The 15,104-nt window shown below is 43.9% G+C and overlaps 1 protein-coding gene across 1 annotated transcript in view; it reads left to right on the plus strand.

The window, feature by feature from the left end:
* BAIAP2L1 (BAR/IMD domain containing adaptor protein 2 like 1) overlaps positions 1-15,104 on the plus strand; it is a 490,712-nt gene that overhangs the window by 141,271 nt on the left and 334,337 nt on the right. The window contains exon 3 of the mRNA XM_086940727.1: positions 13,319-13,405. Coding sequence (XP_086796853.1) covers positions 13,319-13,405 — 87 coding nt within the window. The remainder of the gene's footprint in view (positions 1-13,318; positions 13,406-15,104) is intronic.

Consider the following 15,104-nt stretch of genomic DNA (forward strand, 5'->3'; position numbering starts at 1 on the left):
ATGCCGATACATGGTCACAAAAGAATCACACTAACTCTAATACCAATAACTGTGTGTACATGGTCACCTGCCCTTGCACCAAAAGATATATTGGCATGACAACTAGACCTGTCAAGGTGAGGATTACAGAATACCAAAGTGGTAACCGATGCAAATAAACTACCACAAAAAGGGTACTCACTTTTTCACTTACACTCATACCCCAGATGATATACGCTGTACTGTTCTAGAATCACATCCTAACATGAACAAACATAGGCTTTTTCTGATGGAACAAAATTAGATTTTTTGTTGAACCACACACCGGGCAGGCATCAACAATGATATTCTCTGGTGTGAACTGAACAATTGATGCACTACTTATTCTGTACCTCCATAATAGACTTCATCAATCCCTTCCCATGGGAGCAACCATGACATGACAGCTCATATCCTCATGCCTGTACGATTTTTGGCCAGGGCTTCATGGCTCTCACATGTTTAATAATACTCCTACACATAAGTTTCACCATTATGAATCTGCTCTTTTGCCATTTATGGACCATTGCATTATAGGCTTCCCTATTTTGAGCCTTTAATTGTGCTGTCCACTTATTTACCTTTTGGGTACCACTGTCCACCTTTCGACACAGACTACAGATTGCGGACGGAGCACATAGACGGTACCGTTTCTGTACACCATCCTCGTGTGTGTGTATAGGTATGTATGTGTGTATGTGTGTATATGTATATATATATGTGTGTATGTAAATATATATGTGTATCCCAAAAAATAATCTTTCAGGCATAGAGTGATGAATAAATTATGCAAAAATGAAGGAGAGAACTCTGGGTAGTTCTCAAGTTTAGGTGGAAAGCATTTCCTGGATAGAGCACTCTCAACACCAGCGACAGTCTAGATCTGCTCACCTCAAATGTCGGCTTTTCTATCAAAGTCTTTAGGCATAGGATAGCACAGTGCCATCGACGCCGAGATAGAAAAGGACAAAGTCTTTTGCCATTTCTACAGCAAAGTCTTTAAGCATAGGACTAGCACAGTGCTGTCCTTGCCGAGCTGTAAAATGACAAAAGCCATTTACTACTTCAGGCACAGTATTACAGCTTTGAATTGGTAAAATACCAATCAAGCCAACCTGAAATGAATAAAAGCAACCCCTGACACAGTGTTTTGCTCTAATTAGAGCTCTTCAGAGAGGTATAGCTATGTCCAGACACAAGGGAACACCGAGTATTAAGTCAAAAAAATGCCCTTTCAGGCATAGAGTGACAAATTATGCAAAAAATAAGGAGAGAGCTATGGGTAGTTCTCAAGTTTAGCTGGAAAGCAGTTCCTGTATAGAGCACTCTCAAAACCAGCGACACTCTAGATCTGTTCACCTCAAATGTCGGCTTTTCTATCAAAGTCTTTAGGCATAGGATTAGCACAGTGCCATCCACACCGAGATAGAAAAGGACAACGTCTTTTGCCATTTCTACAACAAAGTCTTTTGCCATTTCTACAACAAAGTCTTTGAGCATAGGACTAGCATTCGTCACTCTATGCCTGAAAGGGTATTTTTTTGACTAAATACTGGGTGTTCCCTTGTGTCCCCGGGGCCCGTAACGGACCCCCTATTTTGAATATCCCCCTATTTTGAATATTTAGTGCCCCGGGGAGGTGGTGGTCCCTGCGGCGTGTGGAGGGGCTCGAGCCCCCCACACAGATTAATTGTTTTTTGTTTTTAAAGCCCCGGGATGACGGTCCCCGGGGCTGCAGGGGGGGCAGTGTGCCCCCCTGCAATCATAATTAATTAGAGCCCTGGGGGTGGCGGTCCCCGGGGCTTGGGGGGGCCTTAGAGGCCCCCAACTTACAACTAATAGGCCCCTGGGGATAGCGGTCCTCGGGGCTGCGGAGGGGCCATGTGCCCCCCAAAAATATTCATGCTTTGCCCCAGGGGGTGGCGGTCCCCGGGGCATTGTGGGGGGATTGTAAACCCCCCCTCCACACACTTTTTTTAATCATGCCCCTGGGACCTGGTCCACCCGGGGGCTTTAATTAAACGAAGCGCAGGAGTCTGCGCTTCGTTTTTGTTTTGCAGCCATTTCCGCGGAGCTCCGCTCTTCCGCGATTTAAAAAAATAAAATGTTTATTTTGGCCCTGGGGGTCCTTGTGGGACCACCTTAGCAGGCCTAGTGGGTCAGGGTGTTTCTACCCTGCCCCCTTTTTGTGTTTTGCACATTTGTTTTTCTCTTTTCTTTTGCCTCAGTTCTACTGAGGCACAAGATGGCTGCCAACACTTCCTGGTTTGGAGTATTGACAGCCAATTCGCGTAAAGCTCGTGATCGGGAGGGTGCACGGATCCTCCATGCCTCTAGATATCGAAATGTTTTTAATGTTGATTTTCTCAGCAACTACTGAGCAGATTTACACCGTTTAACAAAAAGGGATCTTTCTGAACCAAGGGCTACATTTTTGCCAATTTTGGTATAATTCCGTTCAGCAGTTCGGGCTGTAGCCGTGTCTAAAGTTTCCTATGGAAAATTGCATGGGGAAAACGCGTTTTGGGACCCCCCTTTTTTCTCGGCTCCCGCTTGACGAATCACCCCGAAACTTTCAAGATAGGAGTGGACCGGAGCTTGCATATTTAAACGGCACTTTACTTAATACGATTAGAACATGACCACAGAGAACGCGCGTTCCTACTCAATGAAGACGACTCAAGTATATTTACGTTCACCCGACGATAACCAAATTTTTTATAATGCACGTTCCCAAATCATTCACCAACCCATAATACACTTTAGCCAGTCACTTAAACTGGTAAGAATATCGTTATTTTTCTACAGGGAAGTCTTTTGAGAACTTTTGATTAAGTTGCTACCGATAGGCATCACTCAGCACTAAGCACGATTATAAAGATATTTATTATTTAATCAGATCCGTGTGTATTAAAGCTATACTTTTATTTGTAGATACATGTTCCCTGATGAAGACTTAATACAAGCCGATATTAATTGGATAATGATTTAACATGTATTTTGAAATGCAAATGAACTTGAACCACGAAAATTAAATCACTGTGATATAATGATCCGAATGGACCTCAGGTTTTTCTGAACCCAACATAACGAATCACGGTCAAATTGAGGAAACCTAAATTTGGGACACTGCTGTGACCAGGGGACGTTCCCCAGTATAGGGGCACGCTACGTGATAACAGATCATCCTGCCCAAGTGGGCAGCTGAGGTAACATTACAGTAAATAAGATGCAGGTTACTGGTCATGCAACCCGGACCCCGGATGTTACTCAAATCACATCCGCTGCAATTTAGAACTGTCATGGTTCAGGTTCAGACCATAGGATTCATAACTAAGGCACAAATTGCAAATGCACATTGTGCAACAAATAGTGTAACACATAATAAAATGAATTAATGCTAACCCTTCATAGGATGCCACAGACATGTAAATACAATTTCATGTCCACACTAATATTGACTATGTCAGTAAGTCCCGCCCCATGGGCTGACACTCCGGCGTAAATCTCCTCCACAATCGATGCTGGTTTAAATGAAACACATAAATAAATGTGAGAAACCATAATGCCTAATGTACATAGCATATACCATTACAATATTCCTAAGCAGTTGTTATAACAGCACTCATGCTTAAAGTAAAGGAGTTCCAACGAGTTAAGAGTCAAGAGTTAACAGTTTACCTGAGGACACCACACCCGCCCCCTGCTACCACGGGGTTTCGCCATAGACAGCCTTCCAGGAGCTGGGCTTTGCAATACATGCGGCGCCCGCAACACCCAAGCGGGGGATATTTACCAGCTGCAAACTTTATATTGAGACAGCTTGGATTGGAAGTTTACTGCATTCCGCCCCAAGATGGCGTCATAATTGAAACTGATGGCACCAAGTTTACGACCCAGAGCTTTATGGGGATTAAATACACCTGCTTTTCGTAGCTAAACCTGCTAGTGATAATTACCATCCGTTCCAGCATTTAAACCGCCTCCTCTGCTATCTCATTACTTTTCGGGTGGCACAGAGTGGTAGGTCCCCACTCTCCTAGAATGCTGCAGTCCTGTCAAGTATCACGCATCAGACGTGACACTAACTCATTTCAGTGTGGTGCTCCGCGTCACCGCACTGAAATGCATTGTCACGCATAATGCACTGTGCTGCACGCATTGAATACCCTGATAAATCCTTACTTTACTTACCTATTTCACCACTCCAGTGCTGACTGTTGTCTTTCTTTATTAGTTTTATTCCTCAGATAGCGTGGTCTCTGCGATAACCTAAGAGGCCATTTGCTTATTCAAATAGGGTATTTTTTCATCTTAGACTAGCCAAATCAGTGGTTACCCACACTCATGTGTAGTTTATGGGATTTATGTCTGTTAACATCACTGAAATATCACCTTGCCTGTTTACCTTGCTCACAGACAGGTGTGATTCTGCCTACAGCCTGAATTTTCTACAATTGCCTAATGCCTTGCTATGTTATTAAGGGATATGACCAGCTGATTAACCAGCATGTTTTTATCTCTCACTCGGTTTCCTTCTCCTTGAAGGTCAGATTTTAGGTAACTTACTACACGTTTAGGGTGACTTATTGTGATTGGGCATTGTTGTTAATTTCCTCATCTATAACACCAGTCATCTGTTGGTTAAGCTGCAAGGTCCTGATGAATTGCCCAGATCCGCAGGGGCTATCGATGGCAACAAACATGTTGACCTACGTTTTCACTTCTCTGTGAGCTGTTCCAGATAATGGTCTACAACACAGCCACCCTTTGGGTTTAATTATAATAAAATGTCCCACTTATTAAAACTCTTTAGGCTCTCTCTTCGTTGTTTATATTTCAATTATCACATCAATCTACACAAACTACACGTCCACTCACACTTCATCACGGCGTCTTATTTTACTGGAGGACATGTTGACAGATGTTTTCACTTTCACGTGAGCTGTACCGGATCATTGTCTCCAACACAGCCATCCTTCGTTTTTATTATTTATAACAAGAGGTCCCACTTATTAAAACTTAAACGGTCTCTTGATTATATTTACACCACACTTAGACCAATCTACACACACAGCACCTCCACTTACACTTCTTCATTTTGTCTTATTTTAAAAGACCTCTGGCAAAGAGCCCCCTTGAGGAGCCTGTTGGGCACTTCAGTAGCTGCCCGAAAATGAAGCATGACACCCATCTGGGGGTGTGAGAGCTCTTGCTTCTGAGCTATCGGATCCCCCCAATCTGCTTGCTCAGACCTTTCGCGTCTTACTGCTTTACCTGCTTATTTACTTGGTGACTTGAAGTAACTGCATACTCTATTGTAGAGCCCTGTAAACTGAAAGACTTACAGGTTTCAGAGTTGGCCAAGTAACAACATGTTAGCCAACAAACCCTTCCAAATGTGTAAATTTCATAAACTCTCTAGGTCCACCCTCACATCCTCACCACACCCCCATGTTCTTTCAAATACTTCTTGGGGGAGGAGTGTCCTCATAAAGACCTTTTGCATGAGGAGTACAAGTCCATGGAAGGCGACCAGGTCTGTGTTTCTGTCACTTAGCATGTTTCACATGTAATTGCATGTATTCTGAACCCAGTCAGAATGTTATTTACTGTAACATCCACAAGTTCAATCATTGCACCTAATCAGGAGGATACTATTGGGAGCTGAAACGTTTTTTTGTGCTGTCGGAGGACCAGAGAAATCATGGTGTTCATTCTTTATTCAATCTTGAAGAAAAAAAGAGGTGTTGTGGAAAGTCGATGTGAGGCACATACTTGATATTTATCTGGACAGCACCAGGGATTTACATTCTCCTCTCTACTTTATTGCATACAGAGGCCAACACGCAGGGCAAGCTGCTTCTAAAATCACTGATGCCCGAAGTATTACCTACTGTATTTTCCATTGTTAATCTTACGGTGTACTGTTCCTTCTGTTGAATGAATGCACATTTCACTAGAGTTAGCTTAGTTGCCTTGTTTACTCATGCTACTCTCCCAGAACTATGCAAAATGACTATCTGGGCACTCATGCATTTTGCAAGCACTATTCTCGTAATATTTCTCAAAAGACAATGATTGTTTTGAGCAACTGGTCAAAAGAACCTTGCTTGTTTAAATCATTGTTTCTTAAGTCGAATAGTAGAGAGCCAGGAAATAGGATTAGGAAGAAGGTGCCAATATGTTGATTCTTCTACTGCTAGTCCAAAATCCTCCTTTGTACTCCCAACTGTTTGTAGTAACGGAGAACTTGTGCAGATGCGTACCCACCAGGGGTACGCATAGCTGTGTGAAATCTCTCATTAACTATTTCTTGCTCGCTCCCTCTTTTTCTCTCCATTCATTGTCCCAACTTTGAGAGGTAGTTTCAAATCTCACTACTTCTTGACTAGGTATTATTTTTTTTTATATCGTGAACATGGGCTGTGAGCTTCAGAGTGGGAACCAGATTACTTTAGACATATTATATTTTTTTGATAGATTCAGTCGGATTGTCGTTTGTGCAGAATCACTTGATGTTCAGCTGAGGCCAGGATTCGAGCTCTCGCCCAATTATGATGGCAGTCGGACTTTTGTCCAACTGCCATCATATCGGGATGGGACCACCCAACTTGCTGTTTTCAGTCCCACCATAGGTATTACAATGCAACCATCTTCAAGGCGGTTGCGATGTGTATATTTTGTATTGCAACAGGTGCTGTGGGCTGTAGCACACGCTGCAGTATAAAAAATACATATTACTCCAGTATTGGAGTTTTCATAGATTCACATGCCTGAATCATTCCCAGTCGTCGAGATGGGAGTCCCCGGTATATAAAAAAGCAATGCTTAGATAAATAAAGGCCCATTTTCAATTTGCAACCCATAACTCTCGTTATGTAAAAGAGACCAAAATTGTCCCTGAACCAATCAGAACCTCTCACCCTCTAGAACACCCCTGAGAGAACCTTTTGCCCCTCAGATTCTCTACGGCACGTTGTGCTAGGGAGTCTCCTTTGAGCTCTGCTCAAGTGTTCTCTTACTAATTCATTTTTTGAGTATTTTCTAGTGAATTTCAACTGCTGATATCATCTGCATTGCTGACTACCAAGAATGTCTGGAAAAGAGAAGAAGAGTTTGTTTAGAGCCTGTGCCACTTGTTCAAAGAAGAGGATCTACACTGATGTCCCTCATTCTGACTGCATCTACTGTCTTTACCCAGACCATCAAGCAAAAGACTGTAAGGTATATCATACCTTTTTGCACAAAACTCTATGGGACCTTGAAGGACGCCTTTTGATATGGCTTCAAAAGCTTAAGGCCAGAAAGGAGGTTATATCCAGTGATACTGATGAGTCATCTAGGAGGTCCCAAAAGAGGAAGAAATCAACTCCTTCTCACACCTCAGAAGAGCGTCCTGAGAAGGCCCTTAAAAAGACCACTCATAGGTTTTCTGGGCGCAGTCCCTCAAAATCTCCTCAACATCTAGCAAAGGAGAGTAAGGGACGTGCTTCAGGGGATAAGACTGTAAAAAAGAAATCTTCCTCAATGTCTCCTGAGGTAAAATCAACAACTTCTACATAGTCGACAGGATCGTCGACAAAGAAGGCCTCGTCGTCGACAACGAAGATTGAGGTAAAATTGGTCCCAAAGAACCCATCACCTTCAGTAACTGGGGATTCTTAGTCGACGATGGCACTGTCGACGACAGTTTTGACACCGGTTTCGTCGACGGTGACAACGTCGATTGTAACGATGACGGTGACGACGTCGACGGATAAGACACTTATTTTGATGTTAACTCCAACAATGGTTTCGACGGGCTCGTCGACGAGGGAGAAAACACCAGAAAAATTGTAAGGTGCAAGGAAAAAGAAAATAACACCTGAAGTCACCTCACTGAGTAGGATTACACCTCTTGTACCATCACACCTGCTGGAGGAGCAGGAATCGGAAGAGGAGGATGAAGGCTCTTTTGGCGATGTGAGTAGCCCTTCACAATTACATGTGAAATGTCAAGACGATGACTTTGAGTAGGAATACGGGGAGTATCAATACCCTCCCCAACATCAGCAATATCATCAGGGTTACCAGGAAGAGATAGTTGGCATGCCATCTTCCTTACTGATTGACCTACAATATATGTTGGCGGATTATAGAAAGAGGTTTCCACCAACTCTAGAGTCTCAGGAGGTACCAGCACCTGCTCAGCACTCATTCTCCATTCCAGCTACTCCTTTTAGAAGTAGGAAGTTACTGCCATAGCCCTCACCAAGATCACCTCAACCAATGCCTCAACAGGATCCAGTCACCGCGGATGATGATCAAAAAGAGGGTGAGATATCGGACCCTAACAAAGAATGGGATAATTACCTTATCACTTTGCCTTCTTCTCCCTCTCCAGTGCCGATTGACTCACCCCGGGGGACATTGGCGGATTTCATAATTTGATGGAAAGGGTGGCAAAAAGATTTGAACTTCCAATGTCAACTACCCAAACGGAATGTTTGTTTATCCGATTTCAAGAAGCCGTACCGGAAATCGGTTCGTGCCATCCCGATTGTGAACCATGTTTGGGAGGAAGGCCTAAAGGTCATGAAGACACCGGCTACGATCACACCAGTGCTCGCTAGGCTAGAGAAAAAGTATAAAGCTCCTTTGGATGCTCCAGCTTGTTTAGTGGGTCATTCCAAACTGCACTCTGTTATATCTCAAGCTGCTCAGCAAAAGTCCAAAAATCTGTCTGCTCTGATTACAACGCCTTCTGACAGAGAGGGTAGACGTTTGGATAATGCAGGGAAATTATTTTCTTCCTTGTCTGCGCTTCTCGTTAAAGCTGCCAATGCCCTTGCCATCCTGGGCAGATAAGACAGACAGATGTGGTGCGACCTAACACCTTACATAGATCTGATTCGTGAGGATAGTAGACCGGAGGCCAAGAAGATCCTTCAGGAAGGAGAAAGGGCTTCAGCTGAAGTCATTGATTGTGCGATGGATATTGCTACCACAGCGTTTAGATCTCTTGGAGGGGCGGCCGTACTGCGCCATCAAGGATGGCTGAGAGCAACGGCTTTTAGGCCGGAGTTCCAGAATAAGATCTTGGATCTTCCCTTCGATGGGGAAGCTTTGTTTAGGAAACATGTGGATGATGCATTTTAAAGCTTCAAGAAGGATACAGATACCGCAAAGGCCCTGGGAACTCTGCAGTACCGGAAGGTGCCCTTTCGAGGAGCCAGGGGTAGAGGACGGACATCATATAGAGGGGGTTACCAACAGAGCAGATACCCCACCTACTTGTCATCTTCGCAACCGCACCGGCAACAGTACGGGCAACGACAGACCGGGGGCTATACAAAATCTGCTGCTAGAGGAAGAGGAGGTCGTCAAGGGAAAGACAACTCCCGAAGACAATGACCATCTTCAGGATCTGGCTACATTCATCCCTCTCCCTCCCAAAGTTTCCCTGGGGGGAAGAATTTCCGAACATATTCATTATTGGCAAAAAATAACTACGGACTGATGGGTCCTCAATCTGATACAGTTTGGACATACTCTAGAGTTCCTTCAAATGCCCCCTTGTACTCCTCCGAGGCGTCAGGTGATCAAACATCTACATCAAATGTGCTTGGAGATTTAAATAATGCTCCGAAAGGGAGCACTAGAACCTGTGCCAATCTCCCAGAGAGGAAAAGGAGTTTATTCCCGTTTTTTCCTAGTCCAAAAGAATGTTCACAATGGCGTCCTATTCTGGACCTAAGATCTCTGAATACTTCTCTCAAAAAACAATCTTTCCGGATGGTTTCCCTCCAAGACATTCTGCCACTCTTCAACCCAGGGGATCATATGATCACCTTAGACCTGCAGGATGCGTATTTCCACATCCCCATTCATCCTTTCCACAGGCAGTACTTTCGGTTTGCAATTGCCGGAGACCATTGCCAGTTCAAGGTATTGCCATTCAACCTCAAATTAGCCCCATGAAATTTCACAAAATGCCTGGCTCCAGCGGCGGGCTTTCGAAGGAGACAAAGACCCTAAGTGTTTCCTTACCTGGACGACTGGTTAATCAAAGCGCCTTCTTGAGCATTGTCTGTCGTCAACAGTGGCATGTGTAGAATTGTTTGCCGAGCTGGGCCTGACTCTGAACATGGAAAAGTCATCCTTCCATCTTGCAAGGACAATCACGTTCTTGGGGGCGATTCTGGACATCACAGTAAACAAGGCGTTTTCTTCTGTGGAAAGACAACAGAGGCTAATCTCTCTATCCCAGGCGTTTGCAAAAGGAAAGTGTCTTTCAGTACGCCATTACAAGTCACTGCTGGGAACAATGTCCTCTTGCATTCCTCTTGTTCCATTCTGCCGATTGAGAATGCATCAGTTGCAGGAGCAACTGGATCGGCAATGGCGTCAAGCAGTGGGATCCTTTGACGACATTGTGAAAATCACACCGCCATGGTTCAAGCAGTGGCGAGGTGGACTCTGCAACAGAATATCTCAGTCGGTCTTTCCTTCCTTACCGGCCCGACTCCGCTGGTCATTACCACCAATGCATCACTGGAAGGTTGGGGAACCTTCCTTCAAGACCTCCAGGTCAGTGGTCGTTGGAAGTTCTAGGGACAACAACTTCACATCAACCTACTAGAGCTAAGAGCTGTGAGATTAGCATTGCTTGCTTTTGGAAGCTGTTGAATGCTCTAGTTTGTGCTCATTTTACAAGAGCAGTGTCCACTTCCACTGCTTTGTTTGCTGTGGTGCCTGTCCAGGACATCTGCAGGGTGGCTACCTGGAAGAGTACGCACACCTTCACCAGACATTACTGCCTGGATGCAGCCTCTGAGAAAGATGTGGTAGTGGGACAAGCGGTGCTGAAAAACCTTTTCCAGTGACAGTGAGCCCTCTTTCTCATCCCTTGCATATTCACATGTTATTGTTATGCTTTTTGATGTCACAGATTAAGAGTGTTATATATTTTATTATCTTAATGTTGAAATTGATCTCAATGTTGGAAGACATCTACAAGTATATATGTATATAGAGTGGAGTTTTCTCAATCCATATGCTGCCTGAGGTCCGTTTCTGCACAATAAAATGTACTGGTTTACTGCTTGCTATTCTGATTCAGGCATGTGAATCTATGAAAGCTCCAATACTGGAGTAAGAAAACAAGTTACTTACCTGTAACTGTAGTTCTCCAGTATGTTATGTTGTTATGTTATGTTATATGTTCTTTTATAGCGCACGACACACCCTGGGGCATCTGGGTGCTGCCTAGAAAGAACCTAATAGCAGAAAGTCAGGTCAGCGGCGATTTTAAAACACGAAGGCTTTTAGTTGTTTTCTGAAGGTGCTATAAGTCGGAGTTTCCCGCAAGGCCTTGGGTAGTCTATTCCAGTAACTTGGAGCAAGATACGAACAGGCTTTACCCCCTGTGCGGCTCAAGCGTATACAAGTGATCTGTAGAAGTCCTAATGTACCAGATCTCAGATTTCTACCTGGTACGTGTTTTACCAGTTTCTTTCATAGATAATAAGGGCCTCTACCATTTGGAACATTAAAAGTAAGGCAGTAGATTTTGAAAAAGGATCTCTTCCTTAATGGCAGCCAATGCAGTTCTCTTAGTAAGGGTTCAGAGGGGGAGCCAGCTGGCTGGTTTAAAATCATTCTGGCCGCTGTATTCTGGATCACCTGCAATTTATTTAGCAGGGTCTCACCCACTTCAGCTAGCAGGGCATTGCCATAGTCTAAACACCATTGCGTGTACCAAGGTTCTGCGGTGATTAGTAGGCATGTATGGGAGAATTTCACGAAGTAGTCGTAGGCTATAGTAGGAAGAGCTCGTCGTAGCTGCTATATGGTCCTTCATTGTTAAAGATTGGTCCAGTTTTAGGCCAAGAGTTTTGACACCTTGTTTGGGAACAAGGGCTGCACACAACTGTGAAGGCCGCCATTTGTTTGACCAGACAGCCGAAGCTTTCCCCAGTAGCATAACTTCCGTTTTTCCAGGATTCAACCGGAGACAGTTATCAGTCATCCAGTTGGAAATTGCCAATATACCCATGGAGAAACGGGCTTTGTCGGCTTCTGGATTAGGGCCGATGGTGAACGTAAACTGAGTGTCATCAGCATAGGAAATAATTTTGAAGCCCAGCTGTTCTACGACTTTTGCCAGAGGAACCAGATATATATGTTAAAAAGGGTTGGGCTCAGACAGGAACCCTGAGGTACACCCTTATCCAGAGGCATTTTTCCCGATTGATAGGGGCCCAGGATGACGGTTTGGAAGCTTTTATAGATTCACATGCTACCCACCCTCCTCTCCTGAGAGGCTCACCTTTAGATTTTTGCACAAAAGATATCTGAGGTTCCAGTGCTCGAAAATCTGAGGGGCAAAAGGTTCTCTCAGGAGTTTACTAGAGGGTGAGAGGTTCTAATTGGTTCAGGGACAATTTTGGTCTATTTTACATAACTAGAGTTATAAGTTGCAAAATGGAAATGGGCCTAGGCCTCTTTTCAGTTTGGGATTTATCTAAGCATTGCTTTTTTATATACCGAGGAGTCCCATCTTGATGACTGGGAATGATTCAGGCATGTGAATCCTTGAAAACTTCCAATACTGGAGAACTGCAGTTACAGGTAAGTAACTTGTTTTTTCCCTGCACCATGCGGTGCCTGCCACATGGTGCAGGGATATGTAACCAAAGCTGAGCACCAGGGGTGAAGAGGGGCCCTCTAAGGGCACTCAATGTCCCTTTCCGCCAGCCTTTTCATGGTGGGTAAACCGCCATGAAACGGCTGGCGGTAAGGGAGATCATAATCCCTACAATGGTGCCTGGCAGGCACCGCCACCATTATAGGGAGTGCGGCTCCCTCTGATGCACGAACAGTCTCAAGGAGCACCTCAGATGCGCGGCGGTCTGTATTTCCGACGGCCAACCATGCGCCCCCCATTGGAAAGTGGGGGGCGGTAAACAGTGTTACGATGGCTGTGGAAGTGCCACCCGGGCTGTCTGTGGAGGTCCCACCATCATTGTAATCAGGCCTTGGTTCCCCAGTTCCAAGGTTGGCATCTCTTGCCGCTAGGCTACATCTTGTCCCCTTGGTAGTAGGACAAAAATTTAAGGATAGTTACTATGGTTGGGTAGCAGGATCACCATAAAGGGAGTTTTATCCTCCTTAAATAACCCCAGTTTGAAGACTAAAGGCTCATAACCTTTGTTAGAAGTAACCTCCAATGTCTCATCAGGTTTTGCAGAAGTTGTTTATTTTACATCATGGGTCAAACAGTTAACTATTAATATATAATATTTATGTATTTTAGCAATGATACAGGCAGGACGAGCCTATTACGATTGTGTTGCAAATATTGGAGAAATGACTCGTGTATCACCAGTTTCGAAGGAACTGGGTAAGTATGCATTTCTTATTATTTCCAAACAGTTTTATTAGTTCAGACATTCTTACTTGTGGGAACAAATGAAGCTGTGTACTTTTTTCGTTGATATTTTAATTCGTTTAGTATTTCTGAAAATTAGCACCACCTTTTAGGTTTATCTGCAGCCAGACACGTTTAAGGTATGCAAACAGAACGGCCTTTTATTACAGATTGCTGGCCTGGATATTGAGTTTATTGTTCTCTTTGATCAGCTACCTGCTTACATGTTAGCCTTTCTGTAAAAACTGTTCTTGCTACATTATGCTGCGATTGTGCCCCGTGCCTTTGTGGTCGCTTTTTAACCCACTACTATTTGCACCCTGGTGATGCACTCCTCTACTGTTTATCCTGTGTATAATGATAATATGGTTGCTGCTCTGGTTTAGTGTAATCAACGACCTGCAATTCATTGCTATGTGTGAGCTGCATCGTACAGCTGCTCTCCTGGCAGGTTGTATGTGTTGGGATGTGTGCATGGTAAAGTTTTGTAGGCCTGCTTTGTGAGCATCTTCTCTGATTTTTATTTAAATGTGCAGTTTTTCAGTGGTTTTTCATCCCTAATCCCTGGTCCTCTGTGTGTAAGTGGCGCCTTCACTTTCACCCCCCACATACTTAGTCATCTGGAGCTGCATTGACACTTTGTAACACGTGTTTTATATAGGCCAAGGTCATTTTGCGATTATGTGTGTGCCTTTGTCACAACTGATACTTGATCTATCTGGTCAGAGTGTCTTCTTTACAACTAAAATTAGAAAAAAGTGTAGATTCTATAAAGGAAACGGTGCCTACCGTTAGGGCCCGTTTCTTTTTTTTTTGATTTAAGGATTTTTATTGAAAAAATAAAGTGGCATATACATTGGCAGTTTTACAACAGTGCTGAAGAGAGAGAGGAAGAAAAAAGAGAGAGGGGGGGGGGGGAGTTAGTGTGGCTTCTTTAAATGTTCGTCGAGTTGTTTCCACATGTGCTCTTGGGGCGTGTGTTCTTTCGAGAGGTTGCCCGTTATGTTGTCTGCTCCTCTTAGGAAGGTGACCCAGTTGATCCATGTTTTGAAGTTTGCTTTCGCCGTGTTCTTCCAGTTCGTTAAGATTATCTTCAGGGCTGCTGTCAGGAGCAGGTCTAGGAGGTATCTTTCTTCCCTGCCGTTCAGGTTTGCTGTTACATGCCCTGTCGCCAGTGTCACATAGTTTAGTACTAAGTCTGTTTGGAGCATGTCATTTATGAATGCGTTTATTTGGGCCCAGAACCTCTTGACTTTGACGCACCCAAAGATAAGGTGTTCAAGTGTGCCCTCCTCTTTCTGACAGTTCCAGCACTCGCCTGAATCTGCAATTCCGGAGTTTTTTTCCAGAAGGTATTCCTCAGCGACTTGCAGTAACCTTAAAACACGTGATTTCTGGGTACATTATTTCATATTTCTACTACATGATTTTCGCAAAATGTATACATTACCTATTAAGAGGAATCACATTTTTCTATTCTCTTAATTTTTTTGCTGTTGTAAAATGTGTCCAAAAATAAGTCCAGTAAGACTTTTTCATGACGCAAACCATGCGTCCCAAATTGGTACTTCAGCTTATCCACGGTGGGTTTCAGCGCCGTGAAATTCTAAGATGTACATTTTTGAATAGTCAAGGTCACTAGAAACCATGAATGGAACTTTTAAGCAATATT

The sequence above is a fragment of the Lissotriton vulgaris genome, chromosome 10, assembly GCF_964263255.1.
Source record: "Lissotriton vulgaris chromosome 10, aLisVul1.2, whole genome shotgun sequence".
Taxonomy (NCBI): Eukaryota; Metazoa; Chordata; class Amphibia; order Caudata; family Salamandridae; genus Lissotriton; species Lissotriton vulgaris.